General features: G+C 49.9%; 1 protein-coding gene across 2 annotated transcripts in view; it reads left to right on the top strand.

The window, feature by feature from the left end:
* Positions 1-27661, top strand: part of LOC125956081 (protein kinase C, brain isozyme-like) — a 55732-nt gene that overhangs the window by 5630 nt on the left and 22441 nt on the right. The window contains exons 3-5 of one of the 2 annotated variants that reach the window (XM_049687607.1): positions 19040-19071; positions 19242-19324; positions 22329-22440. In XM_049687607.1, coding sequence (XP_049543564.1) covers positions 19040-19071; positions 19242-19324; positions 22329-22440 — 227 coding nt within the window. The remainder of the gene's footprint in view (positions 1-19039; positions 19072-19241; positions 19325-22328; positions 22441-27661) is intronic. The other variant, XM_049687609.1, reaches the window with a different exon arrangement.

The following is a 27661-nucleotide window of genomic DNA, read 5'->3' as shown; positions in this document are numbered from 1 at the left end:
GGTGCAAAGGGGCCTCGCGGTGGTGAGGAAACCGGGGGGGTCTCTATTTACCATAGAGCGACATGCAACTGGCAAAATGGCCGCGGCCACGGTGATGGGAATAATAATTTATTTTATGGCTTGCACCGCAACCGTAACCATACACGTTTAGAGGGGCCAGAGTCGAAGAAAGGGAAGCAAGTATTCCAAGGATATCACTAACACCGGTACCAGGTTTAATTTCACGGTAATCGACGCCAAGTCGACGGGGGGTTGGGGTCGCTGGGCTGCTTATAATCGATAACGGCTTGGAATTGGAATCCTTCAACACAAACAGTTTTGGGCAGGGAGTTACTCAAGAGATAGTAGGACGCTTCACCAAAATGGCACGCCCGGTATCATGTCATTATCAGCTAATGAGCTAGGCGACACACTGTGCACGTGTGCATGTGTGTCTGTGTGCGTGTGTGCGTGTGCGAGTTAGACGTTCCAATGGACGCCCTCTGGTGGCAAATACTAGCATACGACCGGCAGGAGAACCCCCGATAGTGGCAGTGACAATGGAATCAGGACAATAACACCAGCCTGCGGGTGGCCTTCCCCCCACCCTAGCACTCCGCCAGTTGTGTTGGTCATCACGACTGACATCCCGCGTGCTTCTGACTTCCTGGCAGGGGGTTTTCGTAAGGTCTCGGTTCGTTGTCGGTTTTAGGGTCGGTTAGGTTGAAAGGTAATAAATCACATCGGTAGAACCCGGGGGGTTACGGAGGATGGGGAGTAGTATTGCAGAGGATGGTCCTGATGATGACTATTGGCGGTCCCGCTGTGACGCCAACGGTGCTGCTGCTGCTGCTGCTGCTGCTGCTGCTGCTGGTGTTGATTTCTTGACAGTTAACGGCCATTTAATGGGCAAAAATGGAACAAAATGCCGGCACCCAGGATGTATAGATTTCAACCCGTCATCGACAGGTTTCACCGCGAAATTGTGGTGTGCCGCTGTCAACGGGGTACTGGTGGTGATGGTGCGAGGCAAAAGTTTTGCCATAAAAGCGTGGGGGGGTCGAAGGAAAATTAAAATTCTCTAATTCGTGGAATAGTGAAGATGGTGCGCCGGCATTGGAAAGGTTAATTAAAGGAAAGTGAGGTTATGAGGCTCAACAGCAGACGCTCGATACCCGGGGAGGGAATCGTAATTAATAGGTTTTCGGAGTGGTAACCCTTTACCGACCAAGTCTTTTATCGGGGGGGCAGTTTTTGATTTAGAAATTTTATGCCGCACACCAACAGCCCCATGGATTGGGAGAAGAAGGGGGGATACTATTACGATGGAACTTGTGCTGGAAATGATTCAAATACCCTTTTAACCCGGCCATCAGCCAGCGCAATAATTATTATCGAATTATTGGTTTACTAATCGTTGAAACCGATCAATGATGACAAGCCGTGGACAGGGCGTCGGTTGCGCGTTGCTATAAAAGGAAGCATTAGCCCGTATTCTACCAATTCTAATCCATTTTTAGATGATGACCCCCTTTTAGACACCCCCTTTTAGACACCCCCTTTCGCCATGCTCTCGGTTTTCATAATCGATGACAGACGATCGTTGCAAAATTAATGAAATTGATTGAATTAAAATTCCCAACGGTGGGGAGGTTTGGGATTTGTGTGTGTGGTTGCAACGCCTCCTTCGTGTGTGCAAAGATGCCGCAAACGTATAACAGAGGAGCCTATGATTATCACCTCCATTGACGATCGGATTATCGGAATGTTTTATAGTTATCGTTAGACGTGTGTGTGGGTACGTTTTTGTGCTATCATATCCGCGTCCCCTGGGTGGTGTGTGAATAGTGCACACAGCAGCAACGAGCGATTGTTGAGCCGCTTTTTTTCTGTTGTTGTTGTGTTGTTTGGGACTTTTTTGTTTTCGGACCGCGCCACCGTTAACCCACCTTTTGTACCGGGAGCTATACCGACAATGGCGCTGCTGCTGCTGCGTCCCGCTCGAATTAAATTAAGCTTCGCGTGTCACGTTGCACGCGGTGCGCCGGTAATTGCTTCATTAATTAGCACGTAATTGTTGTTTCGGCACCGGTACCGGCATCCGACGGAGAGAGACTAAAAGAGAGAGAACCCCAAATGTGAACAAAAGCGAGAAAAGTTTTCTCGCTTGCTTTTTTTATGTGAATGCGTGTGTGTGTGTGTGTGTGTGGTGAACGAGGAAAAGCCGGAACATGCCGGGATGCGAGTGAATCCGGTGATCGATCGTGGGGTGGTGGATATACGAGAGTAAAGGGAGGGGGTAATGGAGAAAAAGGGTCCATCGGTTGCCGGTTTTGGTTTTGTGTTCGATTCCCACTACCACTACTACTACCACCACCAGGACCGGGGTAGTAAACTAATGGCGGACGCCTAGGCGCTATCATCTGTCAAAGTGACAGCTGGTGCCGATGTTTGGCACCCGGTCCAGAGTGGAAAGGGAACGGGTTCCACACAATGGCCAGTGTGGAATAGTGAGGAGTAGCTGGTGGGGGAACGCAGCTAATAAATAAATTAATGATGGCCTCGGTGGTACCCTCCTTCCCCTCCGATGGGTGTGGTAGTTTCGCATTGCCTGTGCCCGGGAGTCACGGAAGCGAATTTTTTCGTTTTTTTTTGCCCTGCATTCAGCCTCGCAATGGCTGGTAGTGGTGGTGGTGGTGGTGGTGGTGGTGAAGGCCGTAGCCTATCCCTCCCCATTCTGTTCATTATTCAGACGATGAGGCACAGTTGAGTGGATTTTTATTACGGCATGCTATAAGTACATTAGCATAAGTCCTGGCCACGGTGCCTGTTTCGGTTTCCGCTTTTTCCGTTTTCCGCTGTTTCCGCGCATTCCACATGGTGGTGGGGTTGGGGGTCAGGAAGGTGTAGCGAATGGTTCGTCGTTTCGTTCGGTTCGGGCTTTCAACGTGTATTCCCCGTGCGAGGTCCACGCGAGAAGCCATGTGCATGCAGTTCAGGTTGCAAGAGGAGTAGTTGATTTAATTTGGAAAAAGTTTACCTTCCTCTGCACGGGCAGGGATGGGAGTGCCGAGGAGGGCTGGTGGTTCCGGGGCTATCTGGAACCACACAGAGGTTCTTATCGGTATGCACACCTTCTGCTCGTTGGCATGTCTAGTAGTGCTGCTGTCCTTCTTCGACCCTTTTTCGGCTTTCCGTTGGCCTCTGGCCCCTTGCTCGGGACCGGTCTCGTTTGTCTTGCTTGATGATGGTAATTTATGTTCTGCGTGCTCTGCGTCGCCCACCACCGCCGGGCCTCTCCACGGCCGGCCACGCTTTTCATCCTCAACAAACTCCGTCGTCCGTGGTCCTTTGTTCGTGTTTTGCGACCACCAACGACGTTGGTGCGATCCCGTGGAGCGTGTTAATTTGAATGATTTAATTCATTTTTCACCTTATCACCGATGCACGGATGCTGCGCCCATTGTGTCGTTCGGTGCCTCCGCTCTCTCTCTTTCTCTTTCTCGGTTTCGCATATGTAGCAGCGAGTACGATGCGACGATGTTATGGCAAACTATAAGCGTGTGTGTGTGTGTGTGTGTGCCGGATGTAAAGGGGGCAATTTCGGGGATTGAATTTTATGGTCAACCATTGGCCGAAATGTCTCGGACGGTCGTGCAGGCCGCAAAGGCACATATTCCCGTGCAGTTCGTCTGGCTGCCGAAGAGAAAGTGACCATAAAAACGATGGATTGTGTTCTGCCCTTTTGCTGGTGAATTGCCAATTGCCCAAGCAATGCTGGCGATGTTGTTTCCAATTCTACTGTTGCTGCTGCTGCTGCTGCTGGTGGTGCTGCTGCTGCTGCTGCTGTTGAAATTAATGTTTAAAACAGAGATCGAGAAGAATGGCGATGCAAATGTCACGTCACGAGGCGCAGGCGAAAAGGGAATACAAAACAAAAAAAACACAAAAAGACAGACGAGCATAAGACCGTGAAAGGGCATCGCGGAGGCGGTGGTACTTTTGCCAAAGGTGTGGTCCTTGTAAACGGTTGAACCTGAGAGAGAGAGGAGCAGTGGGTGTGTGTGTGTGTGTGCAGGCAATCGATCCAGCTAAATCCGGTCATCGCTACGGCTGGTTCTTTGAGGAGGGGTTGAAGGGATGGGGGGGAAACGGCCAAAAGGGGCAGGCAGGCAAACGTGAAGCGTTACGCGAAACATGCAAACGGCAAAAAGAATCCATTTTTATGTTGCTTACTTTTGCAACAAAATGATATCCCAAATGGTGATGAGGATGATGATGATGATGATGCTGAGCATGTTGATGATGCTGATGGTGATGGTGGGTGGGTGGGTGAGTGGGTGGTGTGCAAACATAATCCCTCCGTATAGCCGTGTCACGTTCGGGTAGGAGGTGAGTGCTCGGCATTTTATGTTTTTTTAATTACTTTGAATGAGGCAGGACAGAGTCTCGCTTCTCTCTCTGCTCTCTCTCTCTCTCTTTTGTACCATGTTCGTGTCGTTTTAAGCAGTAAAGCAACCTTTGAAGCCCAGTGTCCATGTGTGTCCAGACGTGGAGGGCGAATGCAGAACATGCGTGATGAATAGAACTAATGCTAGGTTTTATTTAAAATTCGATTTAACGTCGGCTTTCGATTCCGTTCTGCTTACTCGATGTACCCGGTTTTTTGTTAAATGCTTGTGTCCACTGCATAATGCATAACTTTGCTGAGCAAAACAGCATCGCTGCAACTGTCGTTGAATAGAACCAGAGAGAAGCGTAAGCAGCAGCATCAGCAGCATCAGCAGGTGGGGAGCATAAAACACTCACAAAAGACGAACACGGGATGAAAGGGAACAGAATCGTGCGATGGCTTTTCAACAGCTAGCATGTTTCCATTCCCACACTCTGGACTCCTTTTTGGACTCCTTTGGCTTTCGCTTAGCACTCGAATAGCGTGACAGCAAACCATCAAATCAATTCCCCATCCAACAAATGGTCGAGAGCCAGATTGGTCAGTCCCGTTGTCCGTTCGTGATGCTCTCCAGAAAATTTATGCTACTGATGGCTGGAGGTGCAAATGTGTCCTCCCTCTCTCGGGAGGACGGGACACAATGGATTCCAGAGTGGACACACTAAAAAAATAGACGAAAAACCAAAAGGCACGATCACACATACACACACGTAGCACAACAGAACGTTCGTTGCACAAATTGCATCCCCGGGGCCCCGGGGATGAATAGAAGCAGCGAGATGGTGCTGCTGCTGCTGCTTTTTGGGATGCTTTGGGAGGGCGGGGTGGCAATCGATACTCGAGACAGCAGCAGCACTCGAGGAGCAAAGGAGCAGTGACACAGTGTGTGTGTGTTGGCGGAGTGGCCGCTCACGTGCTGGATGATGCGCCGGATGGATTGCACAAATTATATGCCGCTCACCGAAGAATGGCACTAGCGAGAGAGAGCGAGATGAGCGGCGATGTTTGTGGGACGAGGGGAGTAACATTTACATAGACGCGGGGATGAGTAAGGGAGCTATAACCCTGTCCCTCCTGGTTGAACGACGCCAGCACGACGGAGTGGTCGGAGTAACGGTCGGTCTATTGTGTTTCCGTTTTCTGTTCCCTTCTGTTGGTTCGTTCCTTTTCTTCTTTTTTTCTCCTCGTTTGGTGGCAACACCGTTGTTTGTTGCTCTAAACTGGGTAGAAGAATGTGCAAGAATGGCACACATACACACAGAAACACAAACACACACACGTGTGGATAGCGTCACTAAGTGCAGCATCTGTTTGGAGCAGTGCAACGTTGGCCGGAACAACACCGTACGACGTTCGTGTGCTGCTGCTGCTGGGGTATGTGTTTCCGTATAAAGATCCGTCGCATGTTTAGTTTATGGTCTCTTTCTCGTATAGTATGCCCCTGTTGTTGTTGTTGTTGCTGGTGGCTATAGGGCTGTTGTACGGATGATATCTCGTTGTTCTCGCTGAACAGACACACCCGGGCGACCTCCATTTTGCTCGACGCACTCTCATGCACTAATGCGCCCCCTGCCTTGCCATTATTGTGGTCGGTGTTCTCTGTTTATGATTGTGAAGAGGCAGAGCGGGGGAAGGCATTCTCTTGTTACACACACACGCGCGCGCTCGTGGCTAGGACACAGTATGGTGCGCAATGCATCGTCGTTCATTGCGATACGACCGCAACGGAAGCCAGGATGTCGTCCTGGACATGGACGTCCTGGGAGCCTTTTAGCAGCAAATTAAACTGTTGAACATGCTGATGATTTGGCCGTTGGCACTGTTATGGTATGGAGGTTTCGTATGTGGGAAATGGGAACACGAGTGAACACTCCATCGTTCGTTTCGCCGGCACCTTCCTGCCTGGAACTCCTGTTTGGAATCGATTTTCGGCGATTCGGCGATTTGGGGAAGTCCCAAGAAGAATCCAATTTCAAGCAGCAGCAACAGCAGCAGCAGCAGGATCAGGAGAAGGAACCTTGTCTTCGTCCGTTCCGTTCTGGATGACGAGATGATGGAGAGCCGGGAAATTGATCCAACCTCCATGGCCATGACCGGCCATGACAGGCTTGGTGCAATTTGCCTTGGCGTGCATGTTACTCAGTGTCATGTTACCGGGAACCACCGGGCGCAATCCCGGGCGCCAATCCCGGCAGGCAGGCAGGCAGGTTTCTCCTGGTCCAGAGGGGGAAGATAAAAGTCCTGGATGTTGGTCTTGGCCCCCGGGTGTGGGGGGGAATTGACATGTTTATGCATTATTACTTAGCCTATAAATAGCATCAAACGGTTGGTTGGTTGGTCGATGGTGGGACCGGCAGTAAATGGAATCCAGTCGCCCCAAGTTGAGGACCCCTTAAGGACCTTCCAGCAATCATCATCCTGTGTGTGTGTGTGTGTGTGTGTGTGTGTGTGTGTGTGTGTGTGTGTGCGTGTGTTCGGTTGCCATCTCTGCGCTTTGGTTATCTGCTGATTGCAAAACGCTTCGCTTCGTGAACGGTCTGGGATACTCTTCCCTTCTTCCGCTCCGTTCTTCTCGGAAGGAACTGCTTTCCAGGTTATTAGACTTAGACCGGTAGTTGACTTCACTTGCCGCTCCCGTGGTACTACGGATTCGGGGGTTTCGTGCTTATCGGCACTCGGCCATGCAGGCTGCTGCCGGTAAACCCGCCATTGGGGCGTTGCTCTCCGTTGCTGCATTCGCCGATAAGTGCCGTTCGGTGGCTCGGTAAAACCAAGAATCGGGTCTCCTCAGGTCCTCACTTCCCCATTCTCCCGTTCATTCGCTTATCAGTTTTTGAGAGGTCGCCATACCACCTCCCCTTTTTTTCGGAAAATCGTTTCCATTTTACGGCTCACTGTGCGCCTCCATCAGCGGCAGCAGCCCTTCCACCTGGGACTCACCTGGGGCAGATCGATTCGCTGGTTCGACGAAAACGGAGATGTTCCTATCTCTGCATTGCCTAAGGGGGGCATCGCCTCGAGGAACACGAGCAGTAGGGCGTACCAGTGGTTGCTGGTGACCCGGTTTCCGGTCAGCAGCAGCATCTTATCGATTCAACCGTTGATGGCCGGGAAGATCCGCCTGGAAGTCCGGGAAATCCGGTTCCAGGCCCGCAAGCTGGAAATGCTGTCATGATGGCGGTGGTATTGATAGCCAATAAAGGGACTGGAAGCGGGGGGAAGATAATGTCTACTATCTGCCCACACACACACACACACACACACAATGCGTGCACCATAATGGTAGCGATTTTATGGATCGCGATTTTCATTAGCAGTTTATGATGAGGCGGTCGACCGATGATATCGCTTCCGTGGCGGCTTCCGTGGGATGAACCGGAAACAAATTGTTTATGGTGCACTTTATATATATACTACGACGACACATCTGGTGGGTCTGGGGACCCATCGATGGTCGATCGAAATTAATTTGACCACCAAAAACCATTAAAGATCGTGTCAGCTGTTCGTCTCGATCGCTTTTGGGTTTTTTTTTGTTTTGTAAATGTTTTATTTCCCCGCGAGTTATGCGCACCATTTTGATTTGATATCAAATTGAATCGCGCGGATCATCCTCTCGCCAGCACCGAGAAGCACCTTCGCTCGACGGAATATCGGAAGCGTTGGAGTTTAACGAGCTGCGGCGCTGCACCATCAGGGCGCCATTATTCGGTCGTATGGGCCCCGTACACACCAGGAAGCACCAGAAGCACCCCGCTGCTGCGGTGTGGATGCTCCCGATGGGCATCACGATTGCGGGAGATTGTTATGCCCCGGGGTGGCACATTTGGTGACGTTTTAGTGGCGCGAGTTCGAGCGCGATTTGACCTTTTCAGAAGGATTTACGTGGGATCGGGGATTTTGCTGACAGATGCAGTCACACAGAGAGAGAAAAGAGATAGAGAGAGAGATAAGGAGAGAGAAGAGAAATGAGAGAGAAAGAAATCTGGGACAGAAACTGCGAACGTCCAACATCCTACGTGCGTGAAAGGCATCTCGAAACATCGCCCAAAGGATGGAAGGGAGTGCGAGGTGGGGCTGAGGCCGATACAAGATTGGCAACATTTTTCTTTCGCCAACACCCCCCCCTCCTCTCCCCTCTTCACTCTTCCCTTCCCCCGTGGCTGGCCATCCTCTCCTAGAGCGGACGTTGGCGCGGGTTCTTATTTATTCGCAGGACATTCCCCTGCGAGCGTCTCGTGGCCATGTTGTTTGTGATTGGATTGTGTCCTTGTGTGCGTGTGTGCGTGTGTGCTTGTGCGGGGGAGTAAGTGAGTTAGTGAGCGTGCCTGAGCTGGAACGATCGTCGAAAGCTGGAAAAGAGAAAAGAAAGAAAAACAACAGCTTATCGCAAGGGGGAGGGGAGGTATAGCCAGTGCGCCCTTAGGTGGAAGGCGGTGACTGCGTGGGCTATTATCCTTGTTGCCACATCACCCCTTTTGTGGGGTACGGTGTATGGCGAGGGTAGAGTGATCGCTAAATGTCAAATTTTGATGTGCCACGACGACGACGACGACGACGACGACGACGACGACGACGACGAGACACAGACGAGCGCACAAACATTTCTCGGAATCCCGATTGTACTCGCGGTGGTGCTGGTGGCGTGGGACGTCGATGCTGCTACTGCTACCGGCGATGACCTTTTTAACGGGTCCGCGCCCTACCCTTGAGCGGGGTGGTTGAGGGTTGAGGGCTGCTGCTCATGCTGCTGCCGTTGCCGTTTACTTCCCGGAAACCCTCGGTTGGCCTCATTTACGAAGCGGTGTGGCGAAGGCTGCAAGCTACGGTAAGTGGCTAGAAGACGCGAGGGCGAGGGCGCGGGCGAGGGCGCGGGCGAGGGCGCGGGCGAGGGAATGCTAATGATGGGTGGGGCAAAAGGGGTTATGATAAACTTTTTTTTTGTTCCCGTATCCCGTGGACCTTTTCCCAGTTTCTGCTAATTTGAAATCAGTAAGCTCGCTGGCGCTTCTGCTATCGACAGGAACCCGCGAATATTAGCAGAGATGGGAGGGGGGTGGACAGTGGGCGGAGAGTAGTCTTGTAATTTATCTAGGGGGAAAAAAACAGCAAACCGCGGTGCCGGTTTCTTCTTCTACTTTGGCGATTGTTTTACCATAAAATTCACCGTGGAACTCCGTGGTTCGTGATCGCTTCGCACTCTTTCTTTCTTTCGTAAACCTTGCGTTCGTTGATGGCCTTGTTGGTTTCCAAATGGGACATCAACGACAGAAGTTGCAGGACTGTGGAGTTGGAATAGCGACTAAAGAATTGATGATTGGCGGTCGTGGTGGTCAAAAAACGGGACCTCGAACATCGATACCAGGCAGATTGATTGGCTTTGTCCAATGGTAGCGCCCATGGCTCGTTCATCTCGGGGACCACCAGGTGTTCCGTTGTTTTTTTTTTCAAATGAACATAACAACCGCTGGAGTTGGTTCGAAACATTTCCCGCTACAATCGTTATCGGAATCGTTGTTCCGGAAACCATTCCCGGGTCCGGGAGATCGGCAACTGTTGAGCTAGTATTTCCAATCAAAAAGTTTCTGGAATTACTGTTCCACAATCCACAAGCCACGCGTATCCCTTCACGCGTCGAACTGCTGCAGCTGCGTAGCTGCGCTCGATGCAAGGTGTAGTAAGTGCCAAAGTTATGTACCAGTACACATTCACTCGCCAGTTTGCGCCAATCACTTCAGATTGTATTGGAATCTACTAGCACACACAGTAATGGTGGTGATACTAGGGGTGTGGTAAGCAATCAACTTACCTCTTGGATTACTCTAAACTCTTGAGAATGTGAGGGCATGGAATACTGAGCCCGGAATTCCTCTAGAATCGTCCTCACTACCAGTGACGTTCCCGGGGCGCAACAGCATCTCATTGTACGACCATTGCACGCCAGCACATCGACCGGGGACTCAAGTATCGAATGAGAGATAGAGTGGAAGACAGAGATAGAACTTGGGAACTTGGGAACTTGGGATCCTGGGAGGAATAGCCTTTTGCGGATTTCGATTTCGTAAACAATTCAAGCTCGTCGCAGCTCGTCCGAAATCTACGTAAAAGCGAGCGTTCAGGGCTTTGACAGTTTTCGGTTTTGGTCGTCAGTTAGTGGCACCGGCAAGTGGCTGCAGTCCATTTGCTTCTCAATCGATCGGAACGAATCAATCTCGGGATGGACTGGATGGAGCCACAGGAATTCGGGAAAGGGGTTCCGAATGGCGGTCCGAAATGGTCGATTCCACCTGTTCCTAGGAGTTTAGTCGAGTCGGTTTCAAATGTATGCTAACGTAGTTGAAACTTGGGGACCGGACACCGACTGGAAACCACCTAAAGGAGATATCCTCTATGGAACTCGGGTGATCAAAGGATCAAAGCTTGTTTTCTCTTCGTTTTTTTTTCGTTACTCTCTCTCTTTCTCTTTCTCTGACGACTCCTGTTCCTCCACAAGACCGGTATACCAACCGGTATCAGTGCCGGTCCTAATGTCCCACAAACTTCCTCCTCCTGCTACTCCTCCTCCAGGGGGAATCTGCTGTTTGCGGAATTAAGGCTGGACCGGAGGATTGCTTCTCGCTTATGTTTTGCGCTGTCCATGGTCCATGGTTCATGGTGTTCGGGCGCTTGGGCCATCTATTTTTAAGCACTTTGATGTTGTCCTCTGGGTTCCGGGGCCCGTTGTAGCATTTTTAATGAAATGCCTCCAGGCCCGATGATGGGTCCGTTGTTGTAGCGCGGGCCGTACGTCCGTCCGTCCCGGGGCCAGAGAGAGAGCCAACACGAGAACGGGAATATCGGGTAGCAGGGTTCCGCCGGGCGCAGTGGAGCAGTATAGGAAACGTAGCAGCAGCGTCGGATGGTTCGGGATATTGGTTCCGGTGAACACGGGGCCACCTCGTCTACTACTCGCCCCCTAAAAAGGTGTAACCTTGAACCAGTATTTGGTCTATTTCCATACCGAGTAGCTGCGGACAGTGTTTGCGGACTGTGTGTGTCTCAAGTTACTAGAAACCACGTACCACAGGAGGTTAGTTTTTTGCTAGTGAATGTCCGGGCGCCAACACGGATCTTGTATTGGGAAGTGTTCAAATTGAGGCAGGACATGTCCAGCGAGCCAAGTTGACCCCCAGACCATCCCGAGCTATAGTCGAGATGACGACGATGCGCTGGCCCCGTTCCGGTAGCAGGCGTCCTAATCGTATCACCGCCGTCACCGGGATTAGGCCGTGGGAACAACATGGAAACCTACAAAGGGCAGCAACAAAAACCAAGGCGCGACCTGCGGAAGGCTGATCGACACCACCGTTAGCTACCGGTACCTGTCGGTTGCTGCTGACGTACGCGTTCGCCTTCGCGGTTTTTGTAGGTTATGGTTTACTGGTTTAGTGGCTGGCGTGGCTGTCGTTTTGTGGCTTCCCACCGGTCGGTAGTGGCTAAGGTTGGCTGAACCCAACGCGATCTCGTAACATGGAATGGAAGCAGCAAGGGAATTAGTGTCGGAACCGGGGGTCGGAACCACCCTCGAGGAGGAGCGTAGTCTCGGCAGTTCTCGGCAACAAGTTTTACGTAAGCACCACCGTAAGCGAGCGCGACGTGACGTTGAAGTATTCGCTCGCTCGTCTCGTAGATGTGTCAACCCCGAGTGGTTCGGTACCACTTACATGAGGATACCAAGCGAGGTACCTCCCTACGGTAGTCCCTCCGCTGGGATCGCCCTCGGTTTGGTTCGTTTCGGTTGATTGGAAAGACATTTCCTCGTGTCTCATTTTTGGGAGCTTTCTTTTTTCTCGCCCCGTTCGCTACCATTCCTTCCTTCGATTCCTGGAAAAGCTCTCCAAAAAAAGGGGACAGAGAGACATCTTCTCCCCCCTGTCGCTGTCGAGTTTTGTGGTCGTGTAGGTGGCGGTTTCGCGTGTACTTCACGTTGTGCCCTTTTGCCACTCGGGGACCACTGTCTCGAAGGTGTCAGGTATCACACTTGATTACCCACTAAGCTCGTCCGTAAGATATTGCCCATGTGTGTGTGCCCTCTACTAACGTCTTCTCGTGAGACTTATCGTTACTGGTGGGACTGGGAAGTGAGATGATGGAGTAATTTTCAATTTTTCGCACCATCTTCTCTGGAGCGTGAAAAGTGAAGCATTCCCGGACCCGGACGGAAAGATGACGCATATTTTTATAAGCGCAAGCGAAGGGACTCACACACACACGCACACATTGTCACGTGGCGTGGAACGATGAATCTTCTCGCAGCGTTGCGGACAATTTGCCATCCCGTCACCGTCACCGAACAGTTCCGAACAGTTCGTAATGTCCCATTCATCCCGAGCCGAACCGGTTCCCCGATGATGTTGCCCTCACTGCCATCACTCTTCGAACTTATTTAATAAAAAATGGACGACCATAGCGTGACCGAAGCCACCGAGCTGGCCAACCAGCAGCAGCAGAAGGAGTAGTAGCAGGAGATGGATGGATGACTGTGAGGTATGTTGGTGAAGAAAATGAATTTCCACCACCTCATCGGACGAGAGCTTAACTGACATCGCGAGCCCTTAGCAATGTGTAACCCCGTCCGGGCGGGGGGAGGTCACCTCCCCAAGGAAATCCTGTTACTGGTGTACCGGTGTGCCTTTCCGACGGTCTTACGGTCTTACCGAGCGACATCGGATGGGTTCGTTCGCGCTAAACGGTTGCCAACAACGACGGTTCCGACGGTTGATAGCATTCCTTCTCGATCGTCCACGCGGAAAGGTATGGTGTCTTGGCGTCAAAAGCTCTTACACCGGCACTGAGCACTGAGGACGGCCCGTTTTCACATACATACACTCTCTCCCAGCTACTTCCTCGTGACGGGCTCGACGAGAACAAGATTGCTGTAATAAAAATTCGTCGAGCCCCTGAAGGTATGCGTTATTAGAACGCAGCGCCACTATGCGCCAGCGGTATGAGCATGCATGGTATGGTTCATGGCTAAGTGAAAATGGCCGTCGGTTGCTACCGTGGTTGCATGCAGCACTCCCACGAGAGATGACCCACAGCAGTGGTGGTGAGGGATACATTTTTAAAATCTCATCCTCACGCTGATGATGGTTGAGCTCATCATTCATCATGTCCGCACCTTTGCGAGGGACGTGAGGTGCACGTCCTCAGTGACTCACTCCAAATAAAAAAGGGTAACAGAAAGACAGAGAAGCAACGAAGAAGGCAGAGGGCTTGAAAGATTGCGGAAACTCGAAAAAAACCGCAGGAAAAACCAGGTCTTTGCACACGGCAAACACGGTACGCCTAAACTCCCGAAGAAAAGTCAAGAAAAGTCGAGTTTTGGGAAGCAGAAACTGGCCTGTCCTGCCTATCTCGAACACACACACGCTGTGCTGTTTCTGTCGGTCAGCCTAAACTCGGTCCCTGCCGCAAGAAGAATGACCAGGCATTGCTTCTTATGCCCAACTTGTGGAACTTTTTGTGCTAACCAACCCCCTCGAACCTAGCTTTAAGGTCCTGTAAGGTTGCGCAGAAGGCAAGAAGGTTGTTAGCTGTTTTGCTGCAACCAGACGCAGGTGGTCCGGATGTTCTGCAAGATCACTGCACGGGTTTAAAGAGTGGTAGAGTGGCTCTCTCTCTGTCTCTCTTTTTCTGTGTAGACCCTGCGGGGCCTTTAGGCAGTAGCGGAAGATGGCTCGGTGGGGCAGTGTGGGGCGTCCTGGAGCAGATGACAAGCTGGAAAGCAAAGCTTTTTTTTTGCTCTGGTACCTTACCGGGACCTGCTGCTTCGGAGAAACTTTCCCGGAGAAATGTTGTTCTTTGCGCTACCGCTGCTACCGCTTCCATGGCACCAGCAGCAAAGCACCGCCTGTAGTTAGTGGCCTTGTTTCATGTTGGTTGCTGCCTGGCTGGCCGTTAGGTTTTTTTTCTTCTTTCTGTTGTGTGTGTGTGTGGTTCGTGGTAAGGACGCCCGGAAGGAAAATTTCCCGAGCCCAAGGGCGTCATCGGTTACGCAACTGGAGCTGTCTGATGGTTCCTGATGATGAGGGGAACCATTTTTTTCTTTCGGAGGCCAGATAGGCTTAAGTCGGATAGGCCACTAGCGTCCCGGGCTGGTGATATGGAAGGTGCGAAGTAACAGGTCATTTCACACCATCAACCGGGATTGCTTTTCGCTATTGCCTACCACAAGCGCTCTTCAGAGGTCAGGATTTGTGTTAAGAGCAGCATCCAGTGGGGAGGGGAGGGTGCCCTTCAATTACACCACCGGGAGCCACCATCATCCAAATCGACATCGATCATCAGCTTAGATGGCGCTCACGAGATGTCGAACGCGCTTGAATGTGTGGCTGTGTGTCAGTGTGTCTGTGTTAGTTTGTTTGTTTGTTTGTTCTGGTAGCGGATTTTTCATTTCGAACGGCTTTCCTCCTGATCGCTGGCAGCTGTTGCGGCAGAAAAGTTTTACTTCGTTTTTGCTTCTCGCGGATCTTCGGACGAGTTGGGGCGCGGAAAAAAAAGCTGCGGAAAACTCTTATCCGTGGTTCGAGTTCGAACGATTTTCCTGCTCCTCTCTCTTTTTTTTATTCCACTAATTGCTTCAGGCGCTTCGTAATGGCAAGGGCCGCTTACCGCTTTGCGATGTTTAACGGACGCCACGATTGGTAGGTTGTTGGGTGGTTGAAGGGAATGTCGGACAAGTCGAAGACCACAACTTTCGCTGACGCTTACGAAGGTCGAAAGACGAACGCTTTGAGGTTATTGCAGGATGGTGTGGGCATGTTTTATTACCGAACTACCATTTACTATCACTACTGCCTGACCTAGTGTGCTAGCACTGGTGGTCCTTCCCTGGAATTCTTGGAAAAATTCCATATCCAATGCTCCTCGTCGTGTCGTAATGTCCTTCGTGCACGTTGTCTCATTACTCCAAAAAGGTGCCAAGGTGTCTGCGCTGTGACCTGTTCGGTATTCGAGCACGTAAACACTTCACTTCAGGATTCCATTACCAAAACGGCATGTGTCAAGGTCTCTCTCTCCCTCGATAATCATTGCAAACCTTTTTCCCATCTGCTCCAAATTCCCATTGCGATTCTGCGACCTTGTGATGGCGGCGATAATGGAAAGTATGAAAAGCGAAGGCCTGATACGCGCTCCCGGGAGGATAATCTTACCTCGCTTACTCCGCTTGCCGGTCGCTAGAACCAATCGTGGATATCATTAGGAGTCTCTTCACTCTCTCTCTTTCTGGTCGGTTTTTGGTCGGAACAAAAAAAAAACACTCTTCTCTTCCGCCATTAGTAATGGCACGTCCGCTGCTGCTGCTGCTGCTGCTGCTAGTATTCTACCAGAAAAAGTTAATCGATGGCAGTGTTGCGTACGGCACTGTGTGTGTGTGTGTGTGTGTGTGTGTGTGGTGATTTGATCGTTCGCTTATGGATCTCTACCAGATACCCACCCGAGCCAGACCGGCTGACCACCTGACGCGCAACGTATCCCTTACCGCGGAGCAGCGGCGAAATTGAAGGCGAGTTCCGTTCCGTTCCGTTTTTCGTACCGTACGCCAGGATACGAGAGACGACGCTTAATGTACGTCAAATTCGATATCGTCGTTCCCTGCGTTGGTGCGTTGGCATCCATCATTGGTAGGTGGTAGCGGTAGCGAACTCCGGGGACGTACCTTCTCCGTGGGGTCAGGCGGAACGGTGCTCCCCCTTCCGCTACGGCTATGGGGCTCTAATGGGTTTCTGGCAGCGGCGAAAGCAACCAACCAACCAACCAGAGGCACGGACCGATTTGGCGGCATGATTTCGCTTCCATTCCGAAGCGAACCGACGAACGGTGGAATAGCAGCCGGGCTGTGGTTAGCCGGGATGTGCTTCGTACTGCGCCTGCCACCAGCCAGAAAATGGGAACTTTGCAACCAGAGGGCGGAGGGGGTTTGGTTGATGCAAGGTGGGGGAGGGGAACAGAATAAATTACCCGATTAAATATTCATTTCGAATTTCGATCTCGCTGCCTTCTCCTGGGTTCTCGGATGGCAACAACCCTTCGGAGAAGCAGAGAGAGAGAGAGCAAGAGCAAGAGAGAGAAAGATCCACTTCACTCTGCCACTGCCATTTTCCTCGGTTTTCCATTAACGATCTCCCTGGAAGCTTGGAAGCACACTCGACGAAGATGGCGAGGATCGACGAGCAGCAGCCACGGTCCCTTCCCCGAAAACCGACCCCATTACACGCCGGATATCCTGCTCTCCTCCTGCTCCTCTACCCCGGGAACCCAGAGGTAGTTCCAGGCGAAAAGGCAAATTCGTTCTCGACCAGGGCCCCCGGTACGCGGCCTCTGAGCGCAGCGCACAGAGTAGAGGCACAGCAGGCAGGCGTTTGCTGTCAGAACAGTTTATGGTCCCGGCAAAAAGGATGCCTCGGGGATGCCTCGCTGCTTCACTCTTGCTACTTGTTGCGTGGCCCAGCCCGGCACTCGGCCATGCCCGGGGACCCGGAGTTCATTTAATTTTCACACCCCCAACCCCACTGCCTGCCTGCTTGCCTGCCTGGGCCAAAAAAGGCGGCACGTTGTACAAACCTGTTTTCGCCGGAGTTTTGCGGAGTTTTTGGGTTGTTCGGAGCATGAATTGGTCGTGTTCGGTGTTGGCCGACAGTCGGCTGCTGCTGCTGCTGCTGCAGGTTCTTCGGAAAACCGGCCTGTTAACTCAGGGGGGTGATGGCGAAGGATGGCCGGATGTTTAAATTAAATGGCAGCCAGGCCGGCCGGCCCGCTTTGATTTACGGCGGGGACATTCTGTTCGGGGCCATGGCCACCGGGAGTGGCCTCCTTAATGGGAGTTGAGAAAACTCGGCCGCACTAGCGCGCTCGGACTTTTCGGATCGGACTTCTGGGAACCCTCCTCCTCCCTCCTGGTTGACCGTAAAAAATGCAAAAGTCGATCAAGTTTGACAAATTACTCCGGTACCATAGTTGACGCACACATCGAGATCGGGAGCCCTCGTTCCTCCTTCGTTGATTGAGCGATGGCGTACGATGGCCCACTGCCATGCTGATGGCGTGATGATAATTTTACGCCTCAGCTGCTACGCGTAACGGCGGTGCGCAAATATTTATGCAACATGTTTATTTATGTAACGCATAGAGCCCGGTGCCCGGTCGCGGGATCATCGTACCGTATCTAAATTACGAATGGATAAGCACCGGGAAGGAGGGCAACAAGTATGTGCACCCGCGGGGGGAACTGGTGATCGTCGGTGAATGTCGAGGGGTCGTTGATTTCGATTGATGTCGTTGATTTGATTTGAGCAGCAGCGACCGGGGCATATTGATATAAACACAAATTAAATCATCATTCCCGGAGGCTACCATGATGGCGATACGGCAGCAGGAGGCCACAGAGCAACCCCATGGTGCTCCGAGTGCCTTCAGGAGGTCCCCCGGCCCTCGACAGGATTTGTCACGCAATCATGAGAATATGAAACATTAAGAACATACACTTGACAGACGTTAGCCGGTCCGGGATTTCGGTGCGGGTGAGTAACGGTGCGTTGTTTTGCCCGTTTCTTTTATTCGGGATTCCGAACCCTCGTCCTCGCTGGACGACAGCTGTGTGGATTAATATTACATGCTAGCAACAAAACCAAAGCTTCAGCAACGTTATGAGGGTTTACTGGTTGTGCGAAGCGACTGGTATGGTAACGGTAGTCCATCTGCTATTCATTGCACTAGAGCAGCAAGAAGAAGGAGGTACCCCTACCGATCCTTGGTTTGAGACACTTCGCCTTGGCACGCACACACCTTTTGATGTCTGTGTTGTTTGTTGTGTTATTGTTAGAAAGGGGACAACTTTAGTGTGCGACTCCCCCGAAGATGGTCAATCATGACACGACTGTTTGTGTCAGGACATGCCCGTGTAAGGATTGATATAGTAGAAGGATGCAACAGCGAGAAATGGCTTCATTTGAACGTGTAGCTCCAACCAGATTATTTCATCTGGTGGTTCTCAATTATTCTACCAGTTCTCATTCAAGCCATCAAAGGGGGGGGGCACACTAGTTAATCCGTGATGAAAGCTCTCGTGACCGGCACCAATCGAGGAGAACCTTTTTAGTCTTGTGGAGGGTGTTCCGTGTTCCACATATCAACAACTCCCCGAAGCTCTCTCTCTCCATTCGTTTTACTATCGATTTGGTGACTATTTCATTCCCGCTAGCATGCGTTCTTGCATAGCTAGCACGACATTGTTGACTGCTTTCGGTTGATAAAATATGAATCCTATCGCACCAGAGCACGTCTGACCAAACGCACACCACGTAGGAAGGTGGAATCTGTGTGAAATTTGGTGACAGCATAATTTAATCAAATATTAATCCTCTCGTGCCACATTGTGCCGGTGTAGCGTGTACCGAATGACTAACACATTTCCCTTTTTTTTCCCTCTCCCTTCTTTTCATTGTGTGTGTGTATCTGTTTCTCTGGCCACGCTAACGCATCCGGTGACGTCGTGGTAATTTGTTGCGCGCTGCTTTGGACCTCGGGCACGCTGGAATGATTGGACGATTGTCACGGAAACAACAGGGGTTTCGGCAAGCAAGGATTCCAATGTCAAGGTAAGTGAGTGTGATGTGAAGAATTTATGTTGATGTAGAAGTAGAAGAGCCGTTCAAGTGACTTCGAATACAGTGCTATGAGTGTAGCTATCAAGAAGTGATAAGAAGTTTAAACACGGTTTTGCTGATAACTTGTTTCAATAATCGATATCATTCTCTCTCTTTGATAGTTTGTTCCTTTGTCGTCCACAAACGGTGCCACGAGTACGTTACCTTCAAGTGTCCGGGTGCGGATAAGGGAGCAGACTCGGATGTAAGTACGACCCAGTGCCATCCGGTTCCTACCAGTTCACTCACTCGCGCGTTATATCCGTTATACGCTAGACGCTTTCAATCAAACCAAGAGTGTACAAGCTTCCAGTTTGATGTATTCGATTTTCGGTTTGTTTGTTTTTTTACCGGTTTTTCGGTGCTTCTTCAAACTTCAGCCCCAGCTTTTTACCACCTTCGAGATCGTCTTCTAGTTTGTGCTCCGGTTTTAACCTTTTCAAAAGACTACGTTTTGTATCGTGCGGTAAATTATGTTTCGTGCTGTTTCGGCTCCGTAAATCTAGAAGCGGCAAACAAACCTTAAACAATGCGCCGCCGTTTGGATAAGGTGCCAGCACAGGTGCCTTTGGGGTCAGGGCGTAGGGCTGTAGTTAATATTTTAATTTTCACCAGATTTATGTTTCGCTCGGACGCGCTCGCCAAACACAAACCGATGGACGGACGGACGGACGGCTTTTTGTTGAGTGTGGTGTGTTTCGTTCACCTTGGGCGCCACCAACAACCAATTCGGCCGCCACCACGACGACGACGGCCTTTGCCTTGTGGCTGGGAACCCTTTTTCGCCCTCGTGATCGGAGTGAATCACGGGGAGCGACCGACAACCGACAACTCCGTGGTTTCCCGGGGCTCGTATTTAAAAATAAGTTTTCTCAGCCTTTTCGTTCGTTGTCGTTTTTCGTTACTGTTGTTGTTTTTTGTTGTTGTTGTTGATACGCTCCAGATCGCGGTTTGAGGATCGCGTACGGCTGCCGGTATCGTGCATCTGTTGCTTGCCCTGTGAGCTCGGGCCCCGAAGTGTTTTTCCACCTTTGGTGGTGGGTGGTTTATTCGCACCCTTTTCTTTTTTCTCTCTCTCTCTCTCTCTTTTTCTCTTCTCCGGTCGCCGGCTCACCCTCTAATAACGTATCCGCTATACGTAACATGCTACTAATTTTTTTACGACCTTGACAAGATGGACTCGGCTCGTATTTCGTTCAGAGTGTAATTTATGCTTTATTTTGGCTACTAATGCCGGCTCCTCCAGTGGTAGTTGTGGTTTTTTGTACTCCGAGCTCCTCCATTAATCTGTCGTCTCGAGTTGAAATGGGTAATTTCCCTTATTTTTTTTGCCGGCTGCTCGCACGCGGTGTCGGCTAACAGTGCCGTTTACGCGATTTCGTTTTGATTTTTCCCATTTCCCATCGATGCTGCGCGTCGAATGCTTCCTCCATATCGTGTTTTTTGGCAAATGGCGAATGAGCAAACAAAGGTGAAATCAAGCGCAAAACAACTGTCTCCTGACTCGCAGTTTATTTCGCATGAAGGGGGAAAATGTCTTAAAAGGGTCTTAAAGGTTTTCCCTGGAATGTACGCTAAATTTTAGTGCGGAAATCGTCCACCGAAGCGAATGACAAAAAGGTTAGGCTTTAGGTTAGCATCTATTCAATTCATTTTCCGGGAATGTTTTCCGCTGGGGTACCAGTAGTATATAGGTTTACCATTTGGAAAGTACAATCTTGATATCAATCTTGTGTATGTGCATGAGCTATAAGTGGTGAAAAGTTTCGCTGCCGCTTTTGCTGCCTTCCTAAACAGCATAGAAACCAATAGAAGCTGGCATGGCGAATGGAGTGTTATGGCGCGCTAGACAATACCATAGGCGATAGACTATTGCGACGAGTTTTGTTTTGTTTTGTTAAAGGCTGCTCTTGGCAGTATCCTACGCTTTGCTGCTTCCTGTTTGTGCCGGCGTTTGTCGTAAGTGGTTACGATTGGCTTTTTTATTAGTACAAAACGCTTTTCCCATCGCGATCCGAGTGAGAAAAGTACGAGGCAATTATTTCGAGAAAAAGATAACAGAAAAACGTTTACTGCCGGCATTTCGGGGGAGGCGGAAGCCGTTCACCGTTGCATACTTCCGTATGTGCGTGTGCCTGTGTGTTTGTGTTTGTTTTTTTTTTATCTTTGTTTGGTTGTTTGGTTGTTGGCGGGCTGCCGCAGTTTCCGCAGTGAAGCCACAGTGTTTCGAATCGATTAGCATAGAATAGAATAGAGGAAATATAGAATAGCCGAGGATTGCCGATATTTTTCTCTCTCTTCTGTTTGCTGCGTGCTATCGTTTTCTTATGCTTCCAATGCACATACAACTGCCGATTGATCAGAAGAACAGAATTCGCAACAACAACATTATTGCTTCCTAAGTTGATTATGGCAAGATACCAGACGCAATTTAAACGTTTACCTGCGTTATTTGATTTTGGTTTTATTTTTCAAAAACCATTTTACGTTCATGCTTAATGCGCTCAGGTACAGACCGTTTCAATGTGCGGCTACATAGCTGTTCAACCATCGTTTTACATAATTTTCTTTTCTTCTTTTCTTTTCCTTTTCGTTTATGATTCTTTTTTTCTTCTACGGATTGATTGAAACTGAAACCAACAACAACAACAACATCATGCAATGCAACCCACATCCACCAATACCACCATCCAACAACAATACCATCATCGCCACCCCCCTATCTAACCCGATCCGTCGCGATCGAAACCCACCGGAAACCCAAATACCTCCCCCTCCAATACACTCGGAACAAACAAACAAACTTGAACGAAAATGCAATTTCGCTCTTACCATTTATGAACAAACAAACAAACAAAAAAAACACACTCATATCTCGGTACAACAATAACAACAACATGACAATAAACCACCGTTTTCCTTCGTTTCGCCCGAAACATCCACCCCATCGACCCATCACCGCTCATCGCTGTACCTTTTATATCATCTGCACCATCGGGATTTCCACCATCGGGGCCTCCGGACAAAACAAAACGGACAAACCCGCGTTCCAATTGAAACAACATACCGATCGGGGCCGAACCAAAAAAAAAACCCCCGAATACCGATACCGATCAATCAATCAATCGACGAATCCAAATCCACGAAACAAATCAAACATAACCGAACCCGGACAAACAAAAAAAAATAAAATAAAACAAAAACCGTAGGACACCCGTACCAAGCATGAGTTTAAAGAGTGGACCTACTCGAGCCCCACGTTTTGCGATCACTGTGGCTCGCTGTTGTACGGGCTGATCCATCAGGGGCTTAAGTGTACAGGTAACGATCACATCATCTCACGTATTCTACTTTTACTGCTTCCTTCTTCCATTTCTTTGTATTTCTTTCTTTGTGTATCTTCTTCTTCACCTTCATCATCTTCTTCTTTCTCGGTCGGTCTCGCCTGTGTTCTGTATCTTATTTATGTTTCTTATCAATTTCTTCACATTGCTTTTAGGTTTGTTCACCGCTTCCTTTCTCACTCAGACACTCACTATTGATCTGAGACTGTCCTTCTTCTTATTATTACACGTTTTCCCATTTCGTAACATCTTTTACTCACCTAAAAGCACACTCACGTCGTGCCGGTCTCTGCTTATCACGATTGTTTGTTTTCATAAACTCATAAACGTATGATTATGTTAAGAGATTTATGGCACCACCGAACGGTTTAAACCAGTGATCTGTTGTCGGTGAAGCGCGAACGATCGCGCGCGAACACACTAACCAACGGTCGTTCGATCGATCGAAAGACACTAATAACCGTTACCGTATCGCTAACTAACTGACCTTTTGTAAACCGGACCATATGTTTCGTTAACTAAACGAAGGCTTTAAACATCCTTGAAAGCTATAAATCTGTCTTTCTTTATGGTTACATTTTTAAAGTAAAGTTTTATGATGTTTCAACACAGTTTGATTTTCAAAAGATATGAACACAAACACAGTAGCCACTTCACTACGCTTGGCTTGCCTTTACTCTTGGCTTCTTCTGTCTTTTTCTCTCTCTTTATTCGGTGTGTTATTAACACTTTCCCCTTTGTTTCAACCAAGTTCTAACTTCTTCTCAAATGTTCCTATTTCTCGTAATTGGAAACTGTTACTAAATCGTTGTTCAAACTTATTCGCCTATCTAAACCATTATCTATTCAGCTTCTAGGTGTGTGTTTTCTTATTCAATGCTTGTAGTTTTAGCATCTTTTTAAACACGTGTGAGTGATGTAGCCATGAGTGTTTCTTAGCTTTAAGATAACTGAGTGTCGGGCGAGTGACTGAATTGACGAGTGAATGAACGAATGATCGTCCGTTAACCAATGTTTTGTTGGGTTTCATTATTTTCTTTGTATAATTACATTATTATCCCAATTATTACTTTTCAAACTTTTAAAATGAAAGCATCGGTAATTTTCCAAAATGAGAAATGGTTCTCCCCCGCCATAAACTCTCGATAACACTCAGCTCAACTAACTCAACAGTGTATTGTCCCTCGAGGATTACGCGCTGTAAAACCCCGGCCCGGGGGCATCAGGGCAAAAGATAAACAAACAACCGCAAAGTTCAATCTCGATTCGATCTCCGTCTGGAATGGCCACTCCGCCCTTCGAGTGTGCCCCTTTCCCTCGTCGAGTGACGAGCCGGAGATGGCTTTATTGGTTAAGTTTTCATTTCACCAAAAGTAAAGTAAAGTAAAAAGAAAAAAAAAGCGATTCGGGAAAAAACGCTTTCCATTCTTCACATGACGCACCCGCGGTCCCAAGTGCGGTCCAGGCCCTGACATGACCTGACATATCCCTCCCGGCAGAATTCCCCATTCCGGGGGGGGGGGGGGGGGGGGGGAAAGTAAAACTTTCCAAGCAATGTCAGCATTGTCTTCGATCTCGCTTCGATTGAGTGCGAACGCTTCACATGCGGTGGGAGCATGGGGACAAATAGTTGACGTTTTTCCGGAGTTGTACTTTTCCAATCAAGGTGAAGTATTTCCCTCCAGGTTGTCCCCAGCAGCAGCAGCAGCAGCAGCAATCTTAACGCCAAGTCCTTGGACCGGGTAGATTATGCTCTCTTCAGATACCTTGTGCCGAGTTGCTGACAATCGGTTGATAGGGGTTGATGGGGAATGGGGAAGGTATGAACCGAACAGGTAAGACAGAGCACATCAAGAAGAAGAAGAAGATTAGGGCAAAGACGTTGGATTGACAATGTTTATCTCTCTGCGGCACGGCTGGTGGTCATCTGAAGATCCCTAGATATCTATCTTTCTTTCTCTATCTCTTGCTCTTTCTTCTTCTTCTTCGAATGTCCGGCTGACAGGCTGCCAGGTCCGTTCCAGTCGATCGACGAGACCTCGCCCCTCCCTTCTTCGCCTGCAACAGGCGATGAACGGTGTGTGTTGAACGAGAAGTGATGACCCTCGTCAAGCAGTTGCTTGCTTCCCACCAACCGTTGAGCCAACCGTTGACGGGCCGGTATCACTTTGAACCCGGCAGGCCCTGCTTCTTCTCTTTCCCCCCTTGTCTTACGATACGTTCGTTCCACGGGGTTTGGCATCTCGGGTATGGCACGCATATGGTGACAAATGCCGGCACGTTAAAATGTCCGTCACGGTGCTAAACGGTTCTGGTGCTAATATTCGAACAGGGTTCGGCCTTTAACGGCCACTTCCTGGAATGGAACCATTTTCTACCGTTGGCTCGCGCGAAGCCGATGTCAAACAAAATTGTGTTTACGGTGTCCGCACGGGTTTACGGCGATGTTGGCGCAGATGCATGGCGGCTGGCGGTCAGCCCTCACACCGGTTGAGTAAACAACGCGCGGCTTACGGCGGCCCATTGGCACCCAAGGTACAAGTTGCAAGCGGCAATTAAGCCAACAACGCCAGGGCATGGCAGGGCGCGTAGGTTCTAGCTCTAACGTGCCGCCGCCGCCGCTAACCAGCGAACAGCGTTAGCGCGCGTCCGTGAATCCATAAATCGTGACTTCATCGTGATCCGATCCGATCCGATGGTTGTTGGTGGTAATGCTGCCGCGTAATGCTGGTGAGAATTCCGTCCCTTATCGCTCACGACCACATTTTATTGACTCTACAATGACGCATCCACGGTTTTCGTACAAATGTCTATGGCCGGCTTTGCGTCGTCGTATCGTTACAATCAATTGCAGTGGAACCGCGCAATGGAGGGGCGGTGGTCGCCCGTTATCGACATGCTGCTGCTGCTGCTGCTGCTGCTGCTGCTGGTTGACCGTTTCGGACACTTCAGTCTTCCGATCTTGTTGGTTGGTTCCTATTTCCGGAACTTGGTAGTGGGGAACCGAACCGAACCGGTGTTTGCCCAATTCGTTTCGTCCGGTGGCCTAATGCTTTATCTATTTTCCTTCTTCCACACACACACACCCCATTCGTGGGCCCCATCCAGTTGAAGGTTAGATAAGAGGTGAAGAATGTATTACATCTTCGATAAGCTCTTCGATGTGGTGCTGGGGCCCATAACTTTACTGCCACCGTAGGCGCTGTGGTTGTTCCCCCTCTGCCAGAAAAAATAGAAAAGAAAAGAGAGGAAAAAAACAGGCCGTTTGGGGGTGAATACCGTTTCGTTTGCGTGTAGTTTGCTCGTGCTGGTTGTGGTCCGGGTAATCACGCTGTCATGTTTCGGCTACTGATTCCTGTTCTTCTCCTCGTGCTCCAGGGGTGAACAACAGCACGACGAGGAGAACAAGGAGGTGGAGGGAAAGCCCACTTGGAACGTGAAATATGTGTCCCCGGGGCGTGAGAATTCCGTCTTGTTTTTTCTGTTTTTTTCGGTTTTTTGTCCCCGCCTTGGACTTGAATTCCCGGTTTTTTTTTCGGGGAGGTTTAGCGAGGTCACCGGGGTTACTGTTACGCAAGCTTTTTTGGCTCGTCGGCTTTCTGGCTGATTAGTTTCCGGTCGGAATGTGTCCCGAATGGTGTGTGTGTGTGTGTGTGTGTGGTGATGACGGAGGGCGGTTGAAAAAAAAAGGCAAAGGTCACCCCCCGGAAAGGAGAAGCGTTTTGGAACCGCCCGATGAACTGTCACTCGTCGACTGACGACGCGACGGTCTCGTAAGCAAGAGAGAATAAGAGCACAAGAAAACGAGGGAACATAATAAGCAATCGAGAACTGCTGCTGCGAGTTGCTAGCGAGTTGAGTTTTGTGGACCATTATTATGGGGCAAACGTGGGTTGCTTCCGTGGATCCAACGACGCACGACGCGCCACTTGGAATAGTTTCCAGTGAGGAGAAAGAGGGAACCGAGGGATACTTTGCGGAAGGGGAGGATTGTTTTCTCGCCAGCCAGATGTTTCCCTGTGTTCCCCGAGAAAACGGCGAACGAAAAGTTCTGTATTGGCCAAATTCTTGAGGATACGACTGAAGGCAAACCACTGACCACTGTTGCAGCATCACCGATTAAGGACTTGGCTTCGGGGTGCCCTTCAGCGTCTCCCTTTTCCGTCCGTTTGTCGATTGACGTTAGGGTTTTTGGGTTGGACACTGTTGGTGGCGCTTGTTAGCAGCCGACGCAACGCATCGGTTTGCAAGCATTGGTGACGATGCCGGCCAATCTACGGCCCGGCACACACACACACAACTTGGCCTGTGTCTGATCGTTGCTGTGGTTTGCATTCTTTACATTCAATTAGGTCGAGACGAGAAAACGCAACGAACCGGAAACAGTGTTATCCTTTGCGTTTTGGATTAGCTAACGCCATTTGCCGCCGTGGCCACATTCCACGTCTTCCACGTTCAACCGGATTGTTTCCAAACAGAACAACCAACAGACCCGAACGTCACCACATCTCAGGGGCCACCAGTTTTTCATCTTGGCCATCAAAGGAGGGGGAGACCAATCGAACGAAAACGAAAGGGATCAATCAAGGCCACAATGGCGGGAAAGCAAACACAGCTGCCGGTTGCTCGATTCCAATTCCTGGCGATCGCAATTCTATTTCGCTCCGGATTTGTGCGCTTTCGTCTGTATGCTTTGTTTTATGCTGATCCCTACCCCCTCCCTATTCGGTTGTTCACCACCGAAGCGGTGCAGATGTCATGCCAACGAGTGCTGGCTTGAAAGCGATACCGGGACAATTCTGTTTTGGATTCCGCTTTACGGGCTTTATGCTTTGCTGCTGCTAGTGCATGCTGACGTATTATGCGGCTGCCTTGGTTTATCGCGTTTTATCGCGAGGAGTGGATTCCTGGATTCCGGATCCCTGGTTATGGTGCTTTGTGTTACTTTCTTTTTTATTTGGTGTCCCTCTCTTTTTTTCACTCTTCGTTTTTTTTTGGTTACAGTCGATGTGTGAACGAATGTGTGTCTGTGTGTGAGCAAGCATGAATGTGCGCGATTGTATTCGAAATACCGTATAGGGGAAGTTGAGAAGTAGCAGCAGCTGGTGATAGTGTTGGTACGGATCGCTTTCGCGGTCGCGGGGCACTCTCTTCATCGTTTCATCGATTTTCGATTGGTATGCTTTTGCTGGCGGGTT

Source organism: Anopheles darlingi, chromosome 3 (genome assembly GCF_943734745.1).
Source record: "Anopheles darlingi chromosome 3, idAnoDarlMG_H_01, whole genome shotgun sequence".
NCBI classification, from domain to species: Eukaryota; Metazoa; Arthropoda; class Insecta; order Diptera; family Culicidae; genus Anopheles; species Anopheles darlingi.
Note: the sequence above shows the minus strand (reverse complement) of the source record. Positions and strands in the feature narration are given on the sequence as shown.